Below are 18,970 nucleotides of genomic sequence, written 5' to 3' on the forward strand. Positions count from 1 at the left end.
AAATACAAACATAGATAATGAGTGAAAATACTAAGTAATGACATTTAAACTTACTAAAAGCTTGCTACATGGTCCTTTTCATAAAAACTGAGAAGTGCAGAAGAGGTTTATTGGGATACTGCCTGGAATAGAGGCTATGTGCTATAATGGGAGGCTGGACAAACTTGGGTTGTTTTCTCTGGAGTGGTGGAGGCTGAGGGGAGATCTGGTAGGGGTTTATTAGATTTTGACAGGCATAGATAGAGAGTCAGTATCTTTCTCCCAGGGTTGAAATGCCAGAGGGCATACATTAAAGGTGAGAGGGGATAATTTTAAAACAGATGTGAGGGGTAAGTTTTTTTTAATACAGAGAGTTGCAAATGCCTAGTATGCACAGCCTGGGATGGTGGTAGAGGAAGACACATTTGGGACTTTTGAGAGATGTTCAGATAGGCACATGAATGTGAGGAAAATGGAAGAATAAGGGCATCGTGTGGGCAGAAGAGATTAGTTTAGTTAGCCGTTTGATACTAATTTACAGTCGGCCCCCCTTATCCGCAAGTTCCACATGTACGAGTTCAACCAACTGTGAAGCGAGAAAACCCGGAAGTGCTCTTCCAGCACTTGTTGTTCGAGCATGTACAGACTTTTTTTTCTTGTCATTATTTTCTAAACAATGCAGTATAACAACTATTTTACATAGCATTTACATTGTATTAGATATTATAAGTAATCTAGAGATGATTTAAAGTACACGGGAGGATGTGCGTAGTTGCCATGGATCGGGATTGAAAAAAAAAGGTAAGTTCTCTTACTAAGTAAGTTAGAACAGGTACATCTGGTATTATTTAGCATCAGTTAGTCAAATGTTTGTCTTAGTACTGTATATAGTATATATTTTACTTTTCTATGCATATAAAACACTTAAGAACGTATGTTTCAGCACTGAGCTCGGGAACGGAAGTTCCCAAGTTCAATCCAGTGACAGACCGCTTCCAAGCGCACTCTCCATCCGTGCCTGGTTGATATGGAGGATCAAAAACCCAAAACCTAATAATTATACCACTGCGTTGCTTAGTAATAATTGTAGCTTTCATTGGGGCAGGGCCTTTCTTGCTTTATCCTTTAAAATTGTTCCGATTGTTGACCAACTGTAGCCTAACGCTTTTCCAATGACCGATGGCATTTCACCTCTTTCTGATTGCTTTATTATTTCCACTTTATTTTCAATTGTGATCGTGATTATTTTCGTGACCAGAAACACTGTGGATTCAGAGCTCCGCCACCAGGTCCTAATGTCCACAGCATTGAGACAGGTTGAATAAGGGACTTGAGCATCCACGTTTTATGGTATCCGCGAGGGGTTCCAGAACCAATCCCTCGCGGATAAGGAGGGCAGACTGTAATTGGTTTGGCACAACATTGAAGGCTAAGGGGCCTATTCCTATGTCTGTGTACTGTTCTATGTTCTATGTGACAGAAATCCAAAATGCACAAATCATAAATTTAATCCCTTGTTATCTTCAATACAAATTTGACAATCAAATGGCAAGACAGCAATATCAATCATTAGCCCAGCCTATCCCTGAACGAGGCAGAGGTATTTATTCAAAGAATATATTGCACTTTTAACTCTGCTTCTAACAGGATGAATCTATTTGCCAAGTTGGTCTGTTGTTTCAATGTCAATGCTAATTCTTCACCAAGAATACTTCAAATACTTTTCGCTTCTGCACTATACCAATAACTACAGTATTTGTGTTCAAGTATTTTATGTTGTAAAGACGCGCTATATGAAACAATGGGCTAGAAATGATAAAAAATCGGCAAATATATGTTAAATGCACTCCAGAGTACTTCACAGACAGAAGAGGTACTGCAGATGCTGGAAATTTGCAGTCTTGTCCCAAAACGCTGACTGTTTATTTCTATCCACAGATGTTGAGTTCCTCCAGCACATCGTGTGTATTACTGCAGAGTACTTGATTTGTGCAAGGACTCTGGCAGAGAAATTTCAGTGAGCAGAAGACCTAAGTTCAAAGAAGAGTATTAGGCCTCCCACAGGGGTTTCAGTGCACTGAGGGAAGAGGGTTGGATACATGATCTTGGTTGGTGGACATAGATCAAATGGGAATGGGAAGGCGGATGAGCTAATTTGGCCAGGTCATGGATGTGTAAGATGGGGAGGCAAAGGAATTAGTATTACACATGAGCAGAAGTCTAATGATATTGGTACCAAGAGGTATCCATCATTCGCTGTCCATCAAGCAAAGTGCTTAGAACAAGGGTTCCCAACCTGGCATCCACTATCCCCTGCTTAATGGTATTGGTCCATGGCATAAAAAGGCTGAGAACCCCTGGCTTAGAATGACAGATACCTCTAACCGCACAAGGTAAGGTTTAGTTAATGCTAATGCAATTCCTCAGTCTTTCTGGTTTCAGAATTCAATGCCAATTTCACTATGAATGTCTGCAATCATCACAGGACACGAATGTACAAATGAATTTTGTGCTAGTGACATCAATACATTTGTTAAAAATACTTGATGTCAGTGCACATATGTGGATCAAATTTGTGGAAAGCATGATATGTGCTTGAAGGACCTAATTGTGTTTACCAATTAGGTTTTAAATAAATAAAATTTACTCATGAAGCAAACAGAGATGCAGAATAATACAAGAAAATTTCTAGTGACTATTCTCTTCATGTCCCTTGTCACTAATGCAATTAACAGAAAAAATTATTCTCTATCTACTCTCACATCTCAAAACTTCAAAACTTTGAAAAAAATTAATCAGACCCCATTGATGTCTGTAGTTCCAATGAAAATATCATTCTTTTTCTTCCTTCATCACAACCAGAGCACCTGGCATTGCTTCTGTAAATCTTCTCTTTTGTGACTCTAATATTCTTGCTTTAATGTGGTTCCCAAGTAATCAATGTACTCAAGAGTTTCATGGAAATACTTTTAAAATGTATAAAAGAGACAAACCACTATTTAACTGAGTGACTAATGTATTTAATTGAAATATATAATGAATTAGAGCGCTACCAAAATTACTACAGTACTATAAAACTGCATATTAGTTCCTAATTGTTGACAATGGAGGAATTCATCCAGCATACTCTGCCGTGTTCTTTTGATTGACTGTAAATGAAAAAATTCAATGGAGATACCTGATGCAGATAATGGATTACCTTCATACAATGCTCTCGATGACTGCATTTTTATTGTAACATTCAAGATGAATGCTGATACCTTCCAATTTTTTGTATTCTTAACTCGTTGAGGTAGTGAAATAGTTTCATTTTCACATCTGCCCTTTTCTGGCATCTCCAAGCCTGAATGCTCAAACCGCAGTGTGCAACACAATTCTGAATTGTCTTACTGCTTATTTCTCACCAACAATCAGTGATAAAAATCACTGCTCTTTGAACACAAACAGATACAACTGATGTTATTTAAAAACCAAGCATGGGGTGGTGTCTAACAGCTACACAAGTACACATGACTGATGCTAGTTAGAAACTGTTCAGCAACAGCCACCTTTTTGCAATTAAACGGCATAGTGTCCCAAATAAATGAAAGGAATCCTGGTTAAATTCTCGATTAGTTTCTGATCTTTAAGAGTTGCCCCAAATAAGTGGCTGCCCTGATTAACCAATGGCTAAATTAATGGGAATCCATTGTATTTTATTTATCATCTCTTACTTTGCATGCAAACCTATGTTATAATTTCTCTGTGTCTATATCCTGGTATCTGTTGATTTCACTACTCAAAGGATTCTATCAGTTAGGTTATGTTCTTGTTTGTTAAAATAAACAAATGCAAAGGCCAAAGAAAACTTAAGCACCTCATATTGCTCTGAGGTATTGTAGAAAAGCTCTAGAAAAAGATAACTGCATATAAACTTTTAAATGAAATTCCAAACAGTATTAATATACCATATGTTCTTACAGATTTAAAAATGGATATTTCAAAATACATTAAAGCATTCTTTGAACGCTTAATGTAACAAAAAGTGGACTCACAATAAAGACTAAGAGTCACAGATTTGTACTGTATAGACATGAGCCATTTGGCCTACCAGGTCCATGCCGACTTTTTTGCCCATCTATCAGGGCATATTCTGGGGTTATGGTATATAGCAAACACTAATTTCAACAGCAGCCAGCCTTTGGACTTGAACATGGATAGTAGTTTGAAATTAAAGTGCAGCTCTGAACAATGGTCTTCTTGAGCTGTATATTGGGGTTGATTGCAAACAAAGAAACACTCCATTTAACCTTAAATGCCTTCATATGCATGAATGCAACGCAGAGTCAGAGAGAATTAACATTCATTTTGGGTGTCTGGAGTATGGGTATGAAGATGGAGGTGTCTGAAAACTATATGCAATTCAAAGGAAGCACTGTAGATACACTGTAACTATAGAATTGTCCTGCTGTTACCTTTGATCTTTAACATGTAAAAATGTCATGTACTATTGAGTCAGGCAGGCCTCTTCTTTCAAGAGTGTCTCGAATATGACACCAGTCCTTTGAATATGACACCTTTGCTGAATAAAGGCTTCTATATCCACTAGCTTCAGTGTCTATCAAGTCATAAGTCAGAACACCATCTACATTAGTCCTATTTGACATGTTAAGATCACATCCTTCTACCCCCTTGTCCATCTAAATGTGTCTAATTTCCTCACAAACATGACAATTGTATCTGATTCCATCACTCCAAATGTGAACACAAATATTAATTTAATAAGAGCAAAGTAATAGACATCTTTTTTAAAAATCAGGCATTACTACAAACATGCTGGAAGTGCTTTTGTAAATTATAATTTCACTTACTTTTAACGGAAACATTAGCTTAATCAAGTATATTGATTTTGTAATTATCATTATCCACTACTCACCTGTCATGTAGTCTTGTTCACTTCCAGATTCCTTTTCACATTCACCATCACTGCCTCTATCATCAAGAAGAATCTTCCTCTGTTTTAACACTGCTCCAGATGCTGCCTGTCTTTGTCTAGGTCGTACTGAGGGTCCTTCATTTTCAACAGTAGTTTTGTCTAAGCCAGAACAAAAAACGTGTAATGGATTACAACAGTCATTATTCTTAATAACATGCAGGAAATAATATATAATAATATACAATTCATTATATAAAATCTATCATATATTTAGCTTCTGCCAGATTTCACCCAACTTTTTCTGCCACATTTCAAGAACTTTTAATATTTTGAAAACATTCACAAATGGAAATCATTAGAACCACTAATTTAATTGCTAATCAAAGAAATTCAGAATTCTATCCTGGATCTTAAACAACAATCAGCTTGTTGCTGACATTTCCTTGCCTACTTCTATCTTACTTAACCTCATCTAAGTGGTTCCATATCATGAAATCCTTTCTTTGTTCTTGCCAATTGCAGCAATCTGTGGTCAAAAAGTCAAACTACTTTTCTCATGTACATGCAAAAGCAAGCTCCAACAGGTAACTTTGGAGGATCTGTGAATTGACTCATGGCCTGAATGTAAAATGTTCATGAAGATTCATCAGAAAATTGACTATGAACTAATGAAGGGCTGGACTTTTTTTTGCAACAGTCTTCATTTATCTGTTGAAATCCTCTGCTGTGATCTGATAGTGCTCTATGATATCACTATTAATTGGCACCATATTTCAATATGTTCCTCTGCTGAACTCCATTTATCTGAGGTTCTCACAGCATTTACTTCAGGTAAATCAGTTCTTTAGTCTATACAAGGTTAGAGCACACCCCAACAATTTCAATGGAAATTGTAGGACACAGAAAAGAAAGATAAGGTAAGCCCCTTTTGAAAAAAAAAGAATAATTATCTGAAGTTTTTCTTGCATGTTTTTAGGATTTTGTTTAAATATATTGTAGAAAAATGTTTAAAAATTAGGAAATTTTATTTCTAATAGTCTTTCAGATATTTCTATATGTCAGAAATATTCAAAGCCCTGACAACAGTCAGGCAGCTAGGCCGTTGGTAGACTTTGCAGTTGTCAAAGCTGTCAGTGCAGCCTGAGGCAGGATTTCATCTTTGCTTAGTTTGTGGACCTGCTACAGTTAGCCCCCATAAAATAGGCCACTTGGATTTGGATCAGGCAAATTCAGCTCTTGGATGACCAAGAGTAAACAATACAAATGAATTTTTTTTCCTCAAAATTAGAGAACATAGAAGAAATTGAAAAGCAGCTCAGAAATTAAGAAAATTAAGAATACATGCATTAGATAGCATCCACTGAACATATACCTTTTACACATATCACCTGGCAACATTTCTCATAAATTCTACACCAAATGGCATTAGATCTAGATCAATTAATAATTTTAAAGATGTGAGACAGACCAAAGGAAGAGAGGTTTGTTTTTAATAGCATGCTTCTACATAAAACAGAGATTATGCTTCCCTATTTGGGTTGTGTTGTTATTTTGTTTCATTACATATCCTCTCTAGCCCTTCTCTTCTTCTTCTCACTCCCCAATTTCAGTTTTACCATAATTTCATTAACTAGTTCTGAAAAACATCAGTCAAACAATGAGAAGAATGACAGCAAAATTATTCCATTGGCACAATGTTGCTGTATCCTGTAAAATACATACCCAGATAGACTAAATTCAGGTCACAGTGACAGCACTCAATAGGGGAAGGATAGAAATTTTTATCTAATATTTTGGTTGATGCCAAAACTTTGAGATCTTCAAGGTAAAATTTAGCAGAGGGAATTATGTGGTGTACACACCAGCTGTGTGAGGAAAAATGCACAACACCACCTCTCTCACTTCACATGGTTGAAGAAGCTTGGTATTGGCCCCCAAGTCCTAAAACTTTCTACAGGGGTACAAATGAGAGCTTCTTGACTGGCTGCATCAGTTCCTGGTTTGGGAACTGTACCTCCCTTAATCGCAGGACTCTGCAGAGAGTGATGTGGACAGCCCAGAGCACCTGCAGATGTGAACTTCCCACTATTCAGGACATTTACAAAGACAGGTGTGTAAAAAAGGGCTGAAGGATCATCGGGCACCCAAGTCACCCCAACCACAAACTGTTCCAGCTGCTACCATCCAGGAAACGGTACCACAGAATAAAAGCCAAGACCGACAGGCTCCGGGATAGCTTCTTCCACCAGCCATCAGACTGATTAATTCATGTTGACACAACTGTATTTCTATGTAATATTGACTGTCCTGTTGTACATACTATTTATTATAAATTACTATAAATTGCACATTTAGACAGAGACATAATGTAAAGATTTTTACTCCTCATGTATATGAAGGATGTAAGTAATAAGGTCAATTCAATTCAATTAAAAAGACAAATGACAATTCAACTGCCAAATTTAACCATGTACTTTCTGCAGAATTTAAAATGAAATGATGGGAGAAAGTTTTAAAAGCCCACTGTTGATCACTGGAATTCTGATCAGTAATTTGGTTACAAATATAAGGCAATTCATGAAAACTCACTAGTCACATGAAACAAGGACAGCAGCATTTAGTAGGACAAGAAAGTAACCTAGCAATGATTCAATTAATTACTGCAAGCTTACCAGGAAAGTTGCTACTCTCATTGCAGTTAGAGTGTAATGATGTATCTGTATTTGTTGTTTCAGCTGATTCATTTGCTGTTTATTAAATAGAGAACATTAGCAATAAATTTTACCTTTGCAAGTGGGACCAACTTCACATAAAAATAAAGTCATTTATATTTAAAGTCAAAACAAAATATTATAGCTATTTTAACAACATACTTTATTAATAAACAACATTACAGAAGGAATAGAATGTATTGTTTCAGGTAGAAATGAAACAGTACAATAGAATACTAAAAATACGGCTGTTTGATAGTTATCTAAAAATGCTTTACTCCGTAAACAATTAATGCAGAATATCAGAAAATACAGAGTTTATATTTAATAGCTCAGAAAAAAATGAATAACTTATTTATTTTATTCTTTACTTAGATATACAGTAAGGTAACAGGCCTTCCAGCCCAATGAGTCCGCACTGCCCTATTACACCCATGTGACTAATCGACCTAATAATCCGTGTGTCTTTAGAATGTGGCTCGAAACCAAAGCTCCCGGAGGAAACCCACGTGGTCATGGGGAGAATATTCAAACTCCTTAGAGATAGTGGCAGAATTGAACTGGAGTCACTGGCATTGCAATGGCATTACACTAACTGCATTACCAATTTGAAGCATGGTTTTTTTTTTCTCTACCTCCATCTATCATCTATCTGCCTCTCCCTCCAATTCCACCCATCCCTTCCACAACATGGCTTGACATGCCCTTCATCTGTCACCTCTACCGAGTCCACCAATCACCTCAGGCTCCTGTGTCACCACTCCCCCTCTCCTCTTTATCCTGGCTATCACTTCTTTACACTCCCAGTTCCGATGCAGAATTTTAGTTGGAAACATCAACCATTCCTTTTCTCCCTCAGGTGCTTTTCAACCTGCTGAGTTCCTCCAGCAGATTGTTTGTTGTCCACATTTCTAATCTGTTGCACACACCTTTGAAGATATTCAGTGGGCCCACCTTTTTACATAAATATGACAAGTGAGCCCATATGAATGTACTCATCTTCTATGAAACTGTTGGAAATACTCAGACTCAAGTATACTTCCACTTATAAATGTGTTAGTAAATTTGTACATATCAGTTAAGCATTTTGTATAGAATAGTATATTATTTTGCATTTCAGGCAAATTACACAACAAATATGTAATGAAATATTTTCTGTAGTATGCTGTTACATTAGGATACAATCCACATTATTTACTATAGCAATGGAAACTGGCACTTTGTTAAAATATATATTAGTCTCACCTTCACAAGTGGACTCTTGTGCTGATATGATTAATGCAGTCTTTAAGTTTCTTTGGTAAACTTTTTCATCAAGTGGTAGTCTGTGTTAAAAAGCAATCTGGCCAATTAAAACAATAAAAGTTCAAGGGCAGACAGCGCTAAAAGGAAAAAATATATAAAGAGCAGGACACTGTCATACAACAGTAACACTCAATGACTACAGCAAGAAAAGAAACCCTAAACTTCCCTAAATCAAACAATCAAAAAAATCTAATTTCTTTTCTATATAATTTTACAGTAGATTTACCATGTATATATTCAGTTCATTTAGTATTTTTATACTGGCAGAATTAACTTTGAGGAATAGAATAAAATTGCCATCAACAGCAAGACAATATGACGTGAGCTTCCACTTAAGAACCAGCCATTTTCGTTAAATTATGACAGTGAGGAAGAACAAGCCTCTATCACTAGATTGGGGTGTCAATAAAAACTCTTACACTGATCTGGAATAACTAATTTTCTATTCACTGGTAGTGTATTGATCTTTGCAGTAATCAAATGTATACAGTGGCTCTGTCCAACACTTAACTCAAAGTATTTCCAGCTCACCAATAAGGCCCAACATAAAGAAATTGTCTCTCTTGGAGTCACTGTACTTCTCAAAAATAAGTGATCATTGATTGCAAAACGAAATAAAAACAAATCAGAAATTAGGGAATGTAAAATCTAAAGTGAGCTTTTGAGAGTAAAGTTAAGAAACAATTCCAGAGCCTGGTGCATCTTCATTACAGCTTTTTATTCCACCAGGCTTTACGATATTAGTAGATGCACATGTACATTTTTCATTTCAATCATTACCATAGATTGTGAGTATCTGAAGGCGTCTTGTGACTTTTTTAATTGAGATTCAACAAAGTTATCGAGTAGTCTCTTCTGGCCCTTTGAGCTGTATTGCTCCAATTTAATCCTAGCGTAATCACAGGACAATTTACAATGACCAATTAACCTACCAACCAATACGTCTTTGAACTGTGGGAGGAAACCGGAGAAATCCACATGGTCACGGGAAGAACATACAAACTCTTTACAGGTAGTGGCAGGAATTGAACCCTTGTTGCCGGTACTGTAAAGTGTTATGCTAACCACTACACTACTGTGCCACCCATCTCATTAGCAATAGTGCAGCATCCTGAAAAAGTCCAGTTTCTTTTTAAATTTCAGTCTCAGTTCTTCAACAAATCCACTGTTCCCATTCACCTTTTATGTGGTAACATCAAAATGTCTTTTGAAATTCCATATATCCTATATCCATATTTGTAGTTAGATCCTCAAAAATAAACATTTAAACTTGTCAAGTACAATTTCGCTGTATTTTCCAAGTGTCCTGTTACTTGGCACTTACTAAAGAATTGCAACATTTTCCTGACAGTTGGTGTCTGGCTAACTAGATTATACTTCCCTACTTTCTCTCTTGTTCTTCAGCAGTGACGCTGAATTTGCTAACTGCTAATCTACTGACAATAGTGATGATCTTCTAAAATTCTCCAATGTTTCCACTATTTCATCAAACACCTCTTTTAGAATCCTGGGATGCAGACTATCTGTCAGGGGATTTGTTAGCTTCTAGTTCCCTCAATTTTTCTAGTGTTTCTCCTGAGTAGCTGACTCCATATAGCAACAAGAGTACTCTCAGCCACAAATGCGATGAAGGATTTTTCTGTCAATAAATCTTGGTGAATATATTGCTGTATGAAACAAGGATTTTTTTGCAGCAAATTTGTAAGTAACTATCTACCACTCAGTCCATATTTATGGAGAAAATTCACACTGCTCTTATTACAGTAAATTCTGTCATAAATATTCCTCAATATAATTCAATTTTGTGCAGAGATTTTTTTCTGGTGGAATATGTAAATATCATAAATACATCATTGTTTATTGATAAAGCCATCACAAAACAAACTTGGCTTGGAATATCCTCAAGAAGCATGAGAGTTCACTTAGAACAAATTCTAAGTGATTTTTCTTTTGGTATTAGATCCCTTTATATCAGTTTGATATAGTGTACAAAATCACCAGAATTCAAAAATGAGTCTGCAATTCTATGCACGTTTCATATCTCAGTCATGAGGAAAAAGATTATCAAGCATTTAACAGACATTACATTTAAGGAAGAAGGATTCCACTGAAGCAGAATGCTTCCAATCCACTGAAAACATATTTACATATAAGTAACTACTTTCATTAATTGCAAGGCATTGCTGGAAAAGGAAACAATGAGAATCTGGAAAGAGTGATACTGACTGAGACTCTAGGAGGTAAATCAGGCTGCACAGGTATTCCAGCCATCAGTAGCTCTCATTGAGATTCTCTCAGGTTGAAAACCAATCTCACCTTTCGTTAGGCAGTTCCTTCTTGACTTTTGCCTCTTGACTGTCTCTTTTAACACTTTTCCCCTTTTTTTGTTTCTCATCAACTTTTAGACGAGGCTTTTTACTTGGAGGAGCAGACATACACGCAAAATCTTCATCTGAAAAATATATCCACTCTAATGAATATTTACTCTTCCAATTATTGATTTGTTGTTTCCCAAAAATCACTATTCATGCAGAACTCACAATATTGACTCCAGTTCGGTGAATGTTTGTGAAATCAAGAAATAATATTCTAAGATGAAGAAATTTTAAGTTGATATTACTTTATAAGAAAGTCAAGAAATGTTTCAGTTAATTACAACAACTATAACTGTAGAGCTTCTTATTCCACAATTGAAGGTTATGCAAGCACAAGGAATACCAAATAACATCAGACTTCAGAGATAGTTGGAGAAATTCTCACCTGCCTGTTACTTTCCCTTGGGTCCCAGCCTCCTTCTCTTTCTCCTGTGGTTCACTCTCCTCTTCTATCAGATTCCTTCCTCTCCATCCGCTTATCTTTCTAACCCTATCACTAGGCTTACCCTATCACCTTCCAGCTAGCCTCCTTCTCCCATCCCCCCCCACCTTTTTACTCTGGCATATTCCCCCTTCCTTCTCAGTCCTGAAAAAGGCTCTCATCCTGAAACGTTGACTGTCTATTAATTTCCATAGCTGCTGCTTGCCCTGCTGAGTTTCCCTAGCATTTTGCGTGTGTTGCTTTGGATTTTGAGCATCTGCAGATTTTCCAGTGTTTATGTTGTGCTTAAAGTTGCTTGTCCATAAGTACTTTGTAGGACATGAATGATTTAGAGGGCAGAGTACTATTAAAATGTTGAGATGACACTGACTGGTAATGGCTATTTCTGAGAGTCAGTAGATTCATAACAATTAAGAATAAATCCAGGAATAATCCTTAAAGAATTAAAGGAAAGAGTATAGGGACCTTTCTTGTCTTTGGATAAGTGCTACTTTTCTACACAGTTATTCAAGTCATTTAACTGTATTTAAATTTAAGAAATAAAATAACATAGACAAATAATGTGGGAATACAACTACTGTAGGCAGCTCTAGTGCAAGAGCTGGACTTGGCACATTACACCATGATGCTCGAGAACTCTAATATTCTACAGAAAGCCAATATTCGAGAATTTCCATATTCTAAAGAAAACCAGCAAGCACTTTAAAATTTTCATTTGTAACTTACCATCATCAAAGTCTTCTTTCTGTGAATAATCCACAATTTTCTTGTTCCTAATGATTAAAAAAATCTCTTACTTTTCAGCAAAAATTAAAAAAAATTGTTTGAATTATGTTTGTATTGTACAATATTATAAAAGTAGACCAAGCTAAATGAGATAAGAATTAAAATTACAGGTTAGTATTGGTAAACTGAGGTTTTAAAGGATAACTGAAGAAGAAAATAGAGTAGACCTAATGTTTCAAAGAGTTAGCAAGGGTATCATGGTCTGTAAGGCCTTATTCAGATCTGTGAAATTTCATGTTTATTACTTGGTTTACAAAATAATTATTACTCCTGCAATGAAGATAAACTTCCATGCTGTTTCATCAGGATAACCCCAAGTTTATCAAGACAAGACAATGTGTGATTTTCATACAAGCTATTACAATCATCATTTATAGCATTGATCCTGTAAGATATTGAATCTTAAACTCCTCCCTGGTATTCAAATATTGAATGTTATCTCCACAATCCCTACAACCCTAAAATATTCTTATTTGTCACCACCCTGTCATCACTCTAAACCCTGACAAAAACCCTTCAGGTTTACCAATTTTGTTTTTTGCTAACTTTCTTTAGCTTTCTCTTCTTCCTTCATATTCATCCCACCAAACCTCTTTTCTAGCCACCAAACTAACTCAATTGGAAGTTTCTTCTTCTGAGCCTTTGAAACCTCAGTTTACCAACACTGAAACTACTTGCCATTCCTAAATTCATTCTCATTCATTGTCAATATCTTGGTCTGTTTTCCTCCATTATTCCATCAAATTTCCTAACTCACACCACTAAATCGGGACATTCCAATCTTACTTCATTTAAGAACAAATGCTCAGTATGAAAACATTGTCACCACAACTCCTCATTTTATGACACAGCCACTGCCAGTCAATGTAAACAGAAACTTCGCCCACTACATGAATGGACACAAGCCAATTTAAATTATATAAATATTTTTATTACAAATATATACAAATTATTTCATACATGTGATATTGTGTAAAGGATGAAAGCTATCACCAAACACAAAAATGAACAGATGACAAAGCTATAAATTCACTTGTGGTTAGAATTTAAGATATTTATTTATTGAGATACAATGCTAAATAGGCCCTTCAAGCTGCGCTGCCCAAAAATCCTGATTTAATCTTCACTTAATCATCGATGGTTTACAGTGACCAATTAACCTGCTAACCGGTACATCTTTGTATTGTGGAAGGAAACCGGAGGACTCAGAGGAAACCCACACAGTCACAGAGAAAACACAGCAACTCCTTACAGGCAGCGACACGAATTGAAGCCGGATTGTTGGTACGGTGCCACCCGGGTAAAGTATATATAAATAAATGCACATTGAAATTTAATTTAGAATCACTTGACTTAAATAATACTGACTTTTGCTACTCCATTTCAAGTGGACGAATTTAGAACCTTTCTTTTTGTGATACCCGCATATTAACAATTTAGAAATTGTTTTAAGGCCATAGCTTGATTACTGCTTCCAGTTAAAGTCACTTTACAGGAACAATGTAACTGCACTTGACAGGGTACAGAAGAGAACAATTTTGCCAGGTTTGGAAAATTGTAACAATGAGAAAAGATTACAAAAGCTAGGATTGTTAAGCAGAGGATACTGAGGAGATACATAACTGAGACACATAAAAAATTATCAAGATCCATAGCCTCCTCTTGTGTCAAAATAAGGTGACTCTCAGGGTGGAGGAGCAACACCTTATATTCCATCTGGGTAGCTTTCAACCTGGTGGCATGAATATCGATTTCTCCTACCCGTAACTTTTTCCCTTCCTCATCCCCTCTTCTTCTATTCCTCACTCTGGCCTTTTACCTCTTCTCATCTGCCTATCACTTTCCCCTGGGTCCCCACCTCCCTCCCTTTTTCCTATGGTCCACTCTCTCCTATCAGATTCCTTTTTCTCTGGCCCTTATCCTTGCCACCCATTTGGCTTCACATATTACCTTCTAGCTAGCGTCCTTCCCCCCCCCCCCCCCCACCTCTTTATTCAGGCAACTTGCCCCTTCCATTTCAGTCCTGAAGAAGGGTTTCAACCCAAAACGTTGACTGCTTTTCATTTCTATAGATGCTGCCTGGCCTGCTGAGTTCCTCCAGCATTTTTATGCATGTTGCTTTGGATTTCCCCGCATCTGTTTAAAGAGTTTAGATAAATTATGTTTCCTTAGAAAGATCAAAAACTAGGTCACAGATTTAAAATAGCAAATAAAATCTATTTACAATCAAGAGAAAATCTGCAAATGCTCAAAATCTGAGCAACACACACAAAATGTTGGAGGAACTCAGCAGGCCAGGCAGCACCTATGGAAAAAAAAAGTAGTCAACGTTTTGGGCCAAAACCCCTCAGCAAATTAAACTGATTTATTATTGTCACATGTACTGAGATATAGTGGAAAAAGTTTGCATGTCATATAATACAGATAATTTCATTACAACAGTGCATTAATTAAATCCTTGACTTTCTCATCAGGAGACCAGTCAGTGCGAGTCAGAAGTAACATCTCCTCTTCACTGATCATCAAGGAGGTACACCGCAAGGATGCATGCTTAGCCCACTGTTCTACTCTCCTTACACCCATGACAATGTGGCTAGGGAAAGCACAAACACCATCAATAAATTCACTGATGACACAACTGTTGTCATCAGAATCTCAGATGGTGATGAAGAGTGCAATAGATCGGCTGGTTGAGTGGTGTCACAACAACCTTGCACTCAGTGTCAGTAAGAACAAGGAATTGATTGTGGACTTCAGAAAGGGGAAGTCAAGGGAACACACACCAGTCCTCATTGAGGGGTCAGCAGTGAAAAGGGTGAGCGGTTTCAGATTCCTGGGTGTCACCTCTGAAGATCTATCTTGGGCTCACCAAAAGTATTGATGCAATTACAAAGATAAGCCAGTGGCTATATTTCATTAGGAGTTTGAGATTTGGTATGTCACCAAAGACTCTAGTAAATTTCTACTGATGTACCATGGGGAGCATTCTAACTGGTTTTAGCCAGAATCTTTAACTAGAGGTTGGTGAATCTGTGGGATTTATTGCCACAGATGGCTGTGTATACTTAAAGCAGAGGTTCTTGACTAATAAGGGCATCAAAGGTTATGGGAAGCAGGTGGGACAATGGGTTTGAGAGGGATAATAAATCAGCAATGAGAGAAAGGCAGAGCAGACAAGATGGGCTGAATGGCCTAATTCTGCTTTATGTCTTATGGTTGCATCACCGTATGGTGTGGAACGGTGACTGCACATGATTGGGAAAAGCTGCAGAGCCTTGTAAACTCGGCCAGCTTCATCATGGGTACTATTTTCCCCACCATTAAGGAACTGAGAGTTAATTGGGTACTCCTGTTCTTGGCAAGTCCACATCTGCCATGCTGAGGGTGTTTATAGACCAATGCACAGAGTACAGAGCACTGGTATGTTGCAGTAAGAGGGAAGAGCAAGGATGGCGAGGTAAGGTAACCCTGGATGTCAAGAGAAGTGGCCAATTTAGACAGGAAGATAAAGGAAATATTTCTAAGGTTTAGGAAGCTAAAAGCAAACAGAGGTATCCCTTGAGAATTACAAAGAGGATAGAAATCCTTGGCAAGTTGGATTAAAGAGAATCCCAAGGCATTCTAAACATACATTATGAGCAAGAGGAAAACCAGCAAGTGGGTAGGATACAGAAGGGAATATGTGCTTATAGGAATGGGATGTGGGTGAAGTCTAAGTGAGTACTTTGCATCAGTATTTGGTTTAATTTTTTATTTCATTTAGCAATACAGTTGGGAGTAGGCCCTTCTGGCCCTTTGCACCACACCACCCCAGCGACCCCCAACAAACCCAATTAATCCTAACCTATTTGTGGGCCAATTTACAATGACTGATTAACTTACGCAGCACATCTTTGGACTGTGGGAGGAAATCGGAGCACCCAGGGAAAAACCCACTCATTCCACAGGGAGGATGTAGAGTCTCCTTATAGAATGGCGCTGAACTTAAGTCCAAACTCTGATGCCTGAGCTAATAGCACCAGGTTAACTGCCATGCTACAGTGACGCCCAAGAGAATTATGTGGAGGACAGGGAGATCAGTGTGCAGAATGTTATTTTCATCAAGTGGCTACACAGTTTGATAGTGTTATAAAGAAGGCATACAGCATGCTTGCCTTTATTAATTGAGGAATTTTAAGAAGTTTTAAGAATTGAAAAGTTGAGCTGCAGCTTAAAAAGACTCTAGTTAGGCTATATCTTGTCACTGCATTATAGAAAGTTAGTGGAGGCTACAGAAAAGGTGCAGAAAAGGTTCACCAGATGCTGCCTGTATTAAAGGGCACGTACTATAAGGAGAGTTGGACAAACTTGTTTTTTTTTAAATCTGGACAGCAGAGACTAAAGTAAGATCTGACAGAGGTTTATAAGATTATGACGGGCATTGAGTAGAGAGCTGGTATCTTTTTTTGAAGGCTGAAATGTCTAATACCAGAGGTCATGCATTTAAGCTGAGAAGGGTTAAGTTCAAAGGAGACGTGTGGGGCAAATATTTTTTAACACAAAGAGTGGGGTGCTTGGAATGTGCTGCCTGAAGTGGTGGTGGAGGCAAATGCAATAGTGGCATTCAAGAAGTTCTTAGCATAGGCACATGAATGTGTAGGAAATGGAAGAATATGGACATTGTGTAGGTATAAAGGATTAGTTCTTGATTTAGTTTGTGTTCTTTAAGAGTTGACCCAAATAATCAGCTGCTCTGATTAACAGAAGGCCCAATAAAATGGAATCCACTGTACTTCATTTAACAGTTATACTTCTAAATTATGTAACTTCATACCATTCTAATTTAATTTTTCACCTATATGCCATTCTGTTAGTCTAAATTTTCTTACAGTCTCTGCATAGTCAATGATATTAATTTAGTGTCATTTCTTAAATTAATTCCATGTTACAGTGGAATTCGACAAGGGGAAACCCAATGCAATCTCTATGGGAATCAATACAGCTTTTCCATAAACACTTTCAGCTACTATTAAAATGTTACATTCTGTAAATAACTGTCTGAATAACATCTTATTGCTATCATTTCTTGGCAAGTGATTGAACAAGAGATAGGACAAGTTCTGGCACATTGTCTGAATGGACAGTGTTATTCCATTAGTCAGGAGACAGAAATTTCCTGTCAGAGGATTTGCATAAGCATGGCACCCCCAGAGAATTATTGACCAAAGCACACATACTGATATGGAAAGAGTTGTCTCTTGTTCATCATATAGGGCTAAATGCACGATCTTCTTAATCACAGCACTATAGGAGTAAAGAAACATAGCAATCAAGTGATAGCATTTGTATCCAGAGACCACTATGATTGATCTAGAGAATAATTCAGATCCCACAATGCCAGTTGCAAAAGTTAAACTCAATACTTAAGTCTGAAATGAAAAACTAATAACAATAATCTTCCTTTCCATCTCTAATACCAGCCCTTCCTTCTTGACATCCAAATTCGTTTCCCTTCCTTCCCCCAGCTCATTTCATCTTTTCTCTCCATTCTCCTTTCACAGTCCCTCCTTACTTCTCGTTTCCTGCTCCAGTAGCAATACAGTGGAAGTGTGACTGCTCCCCAGATTTAGGAAAGATGTGACTTATAGAAATCTGACTTCATGTAAATTCTCCCAAAAATTTTAAAGAACTTTTCAAGATAAGAAAGTTTACAAAATTGCAAGCATCTTTGAATTATAGATTAGTGGTAACAGCTAGTTAATTCAAAAGACAAATATTTTTCAAAAGAAAACTGTTTACAGGTGACCAGCACGTTACTGGGGGGGGGGGGGTGCTCCAAGTAAACAGTCCATCTTGAATCTCTTTAACACAAAGCCAAATCATCTGCCCATACATCAAGAAACATGACTTAAAAATGAATGACAGTGGATTCCTGTTAATTCAAGTCAAGTCACTTTTATTGTCATTTCGACCATGACTGCTGGTACAGTACATAGTAAAAATGAGACAACGTTTTTCAGGACCATGGTGTTACACGACACAGTACAAAAACTAGACTGAACTACATAAAAAAACACCACAGAGAAATCTATGCTAGACTACAGACCTACACAGGACTGCGTAAAGTGCACAAAAACAGTGCAGGCATTACAATAAATAATAAACAGGACAATAGGGCAAGGTGTCAGTTCAGGCTTTGGGTATTGAGGAGTCTGATAGCTTGGGGGATTAATCAGGTTAATCAGGGCAGCTGTTTATTTGGGTCAACTCTTAAAGAACAAAAGCAGATCGAGAAAATAGCTGGCATTCCCTTATTTGGGACATGTCATTTAATTGGGGCAGGACACTGTTGCCGAATCATTTCTAACTAATGTCAGTCATGGGCACTTGTGTCTATGTTAGACACTATACCATACTCAGAGCAAGTTTTCTTTAAATACTGTCAGTTGCATGAGATTGTATTCAAAATGCACTGATT

The 18,970-nt window shown here is 37.2% G+C and overlaps 1 protein-coding gene across 2 annotated transcripts in view; it reads right to left on the minus strand.

The window, feature by feature from the left end:
- rad51ap1 (RAD51 associated protein 1) overlaps positions 1-18,970 on the minus strand; it is a 64,834-nt gene that overhangs the window by 41,920 nt on the left and 3,944 nt on the right. Inside the window, exons 2-7 of one of the 2 annotated variants that reach the window (XM_059987479.1) lie at positions 17,730-17,796; positions 12,454-12,500; positions 11,227-11,362; positions 8,851-8,930; positions 7,567-7,641; positions 4,895-5,053 (exon numbers count right to left, since the gene is read on the minus strand). In XM_059987479.1, coding sequence (XP_059843462.1) covers positions 4,895-5,053; positions 7,567-7,641; positions 8,851-8,930; positions 11,227-11,362; positions 12,454-12,500; positions 17,730-17,761 — 529 coding nt within the window. In that variant the 5' untranslated portion in view covers positions 17,762-17,796. The remainder of the gene's footprint in view (positions 1-4,894; positions 5,054-7,566; positions 7,642-8,850; positions 8,931-11,226; positions 11,363-12,453; positions 12,501-17,729; positions 17,797-18,970) is intronic. The other variant, XM_059987480.1, reaches the window with a different exon arrangement.

Source organism: Hypanus sabinus, chromosome 13 (genome assembly GCF_030144855.1).
Source record: "Hypanus sabinus isolate sHypSab1 chromosome 13, sHypSab1.hap1, whole genome shotgun sequence".
Taxonomy (NCBI): Eukaryota; Metazoa; Chordata; class Chondrichthyes; order Myliobatiformes; family Dasyatidae; genus Hypanus; species Hypanus sabinus.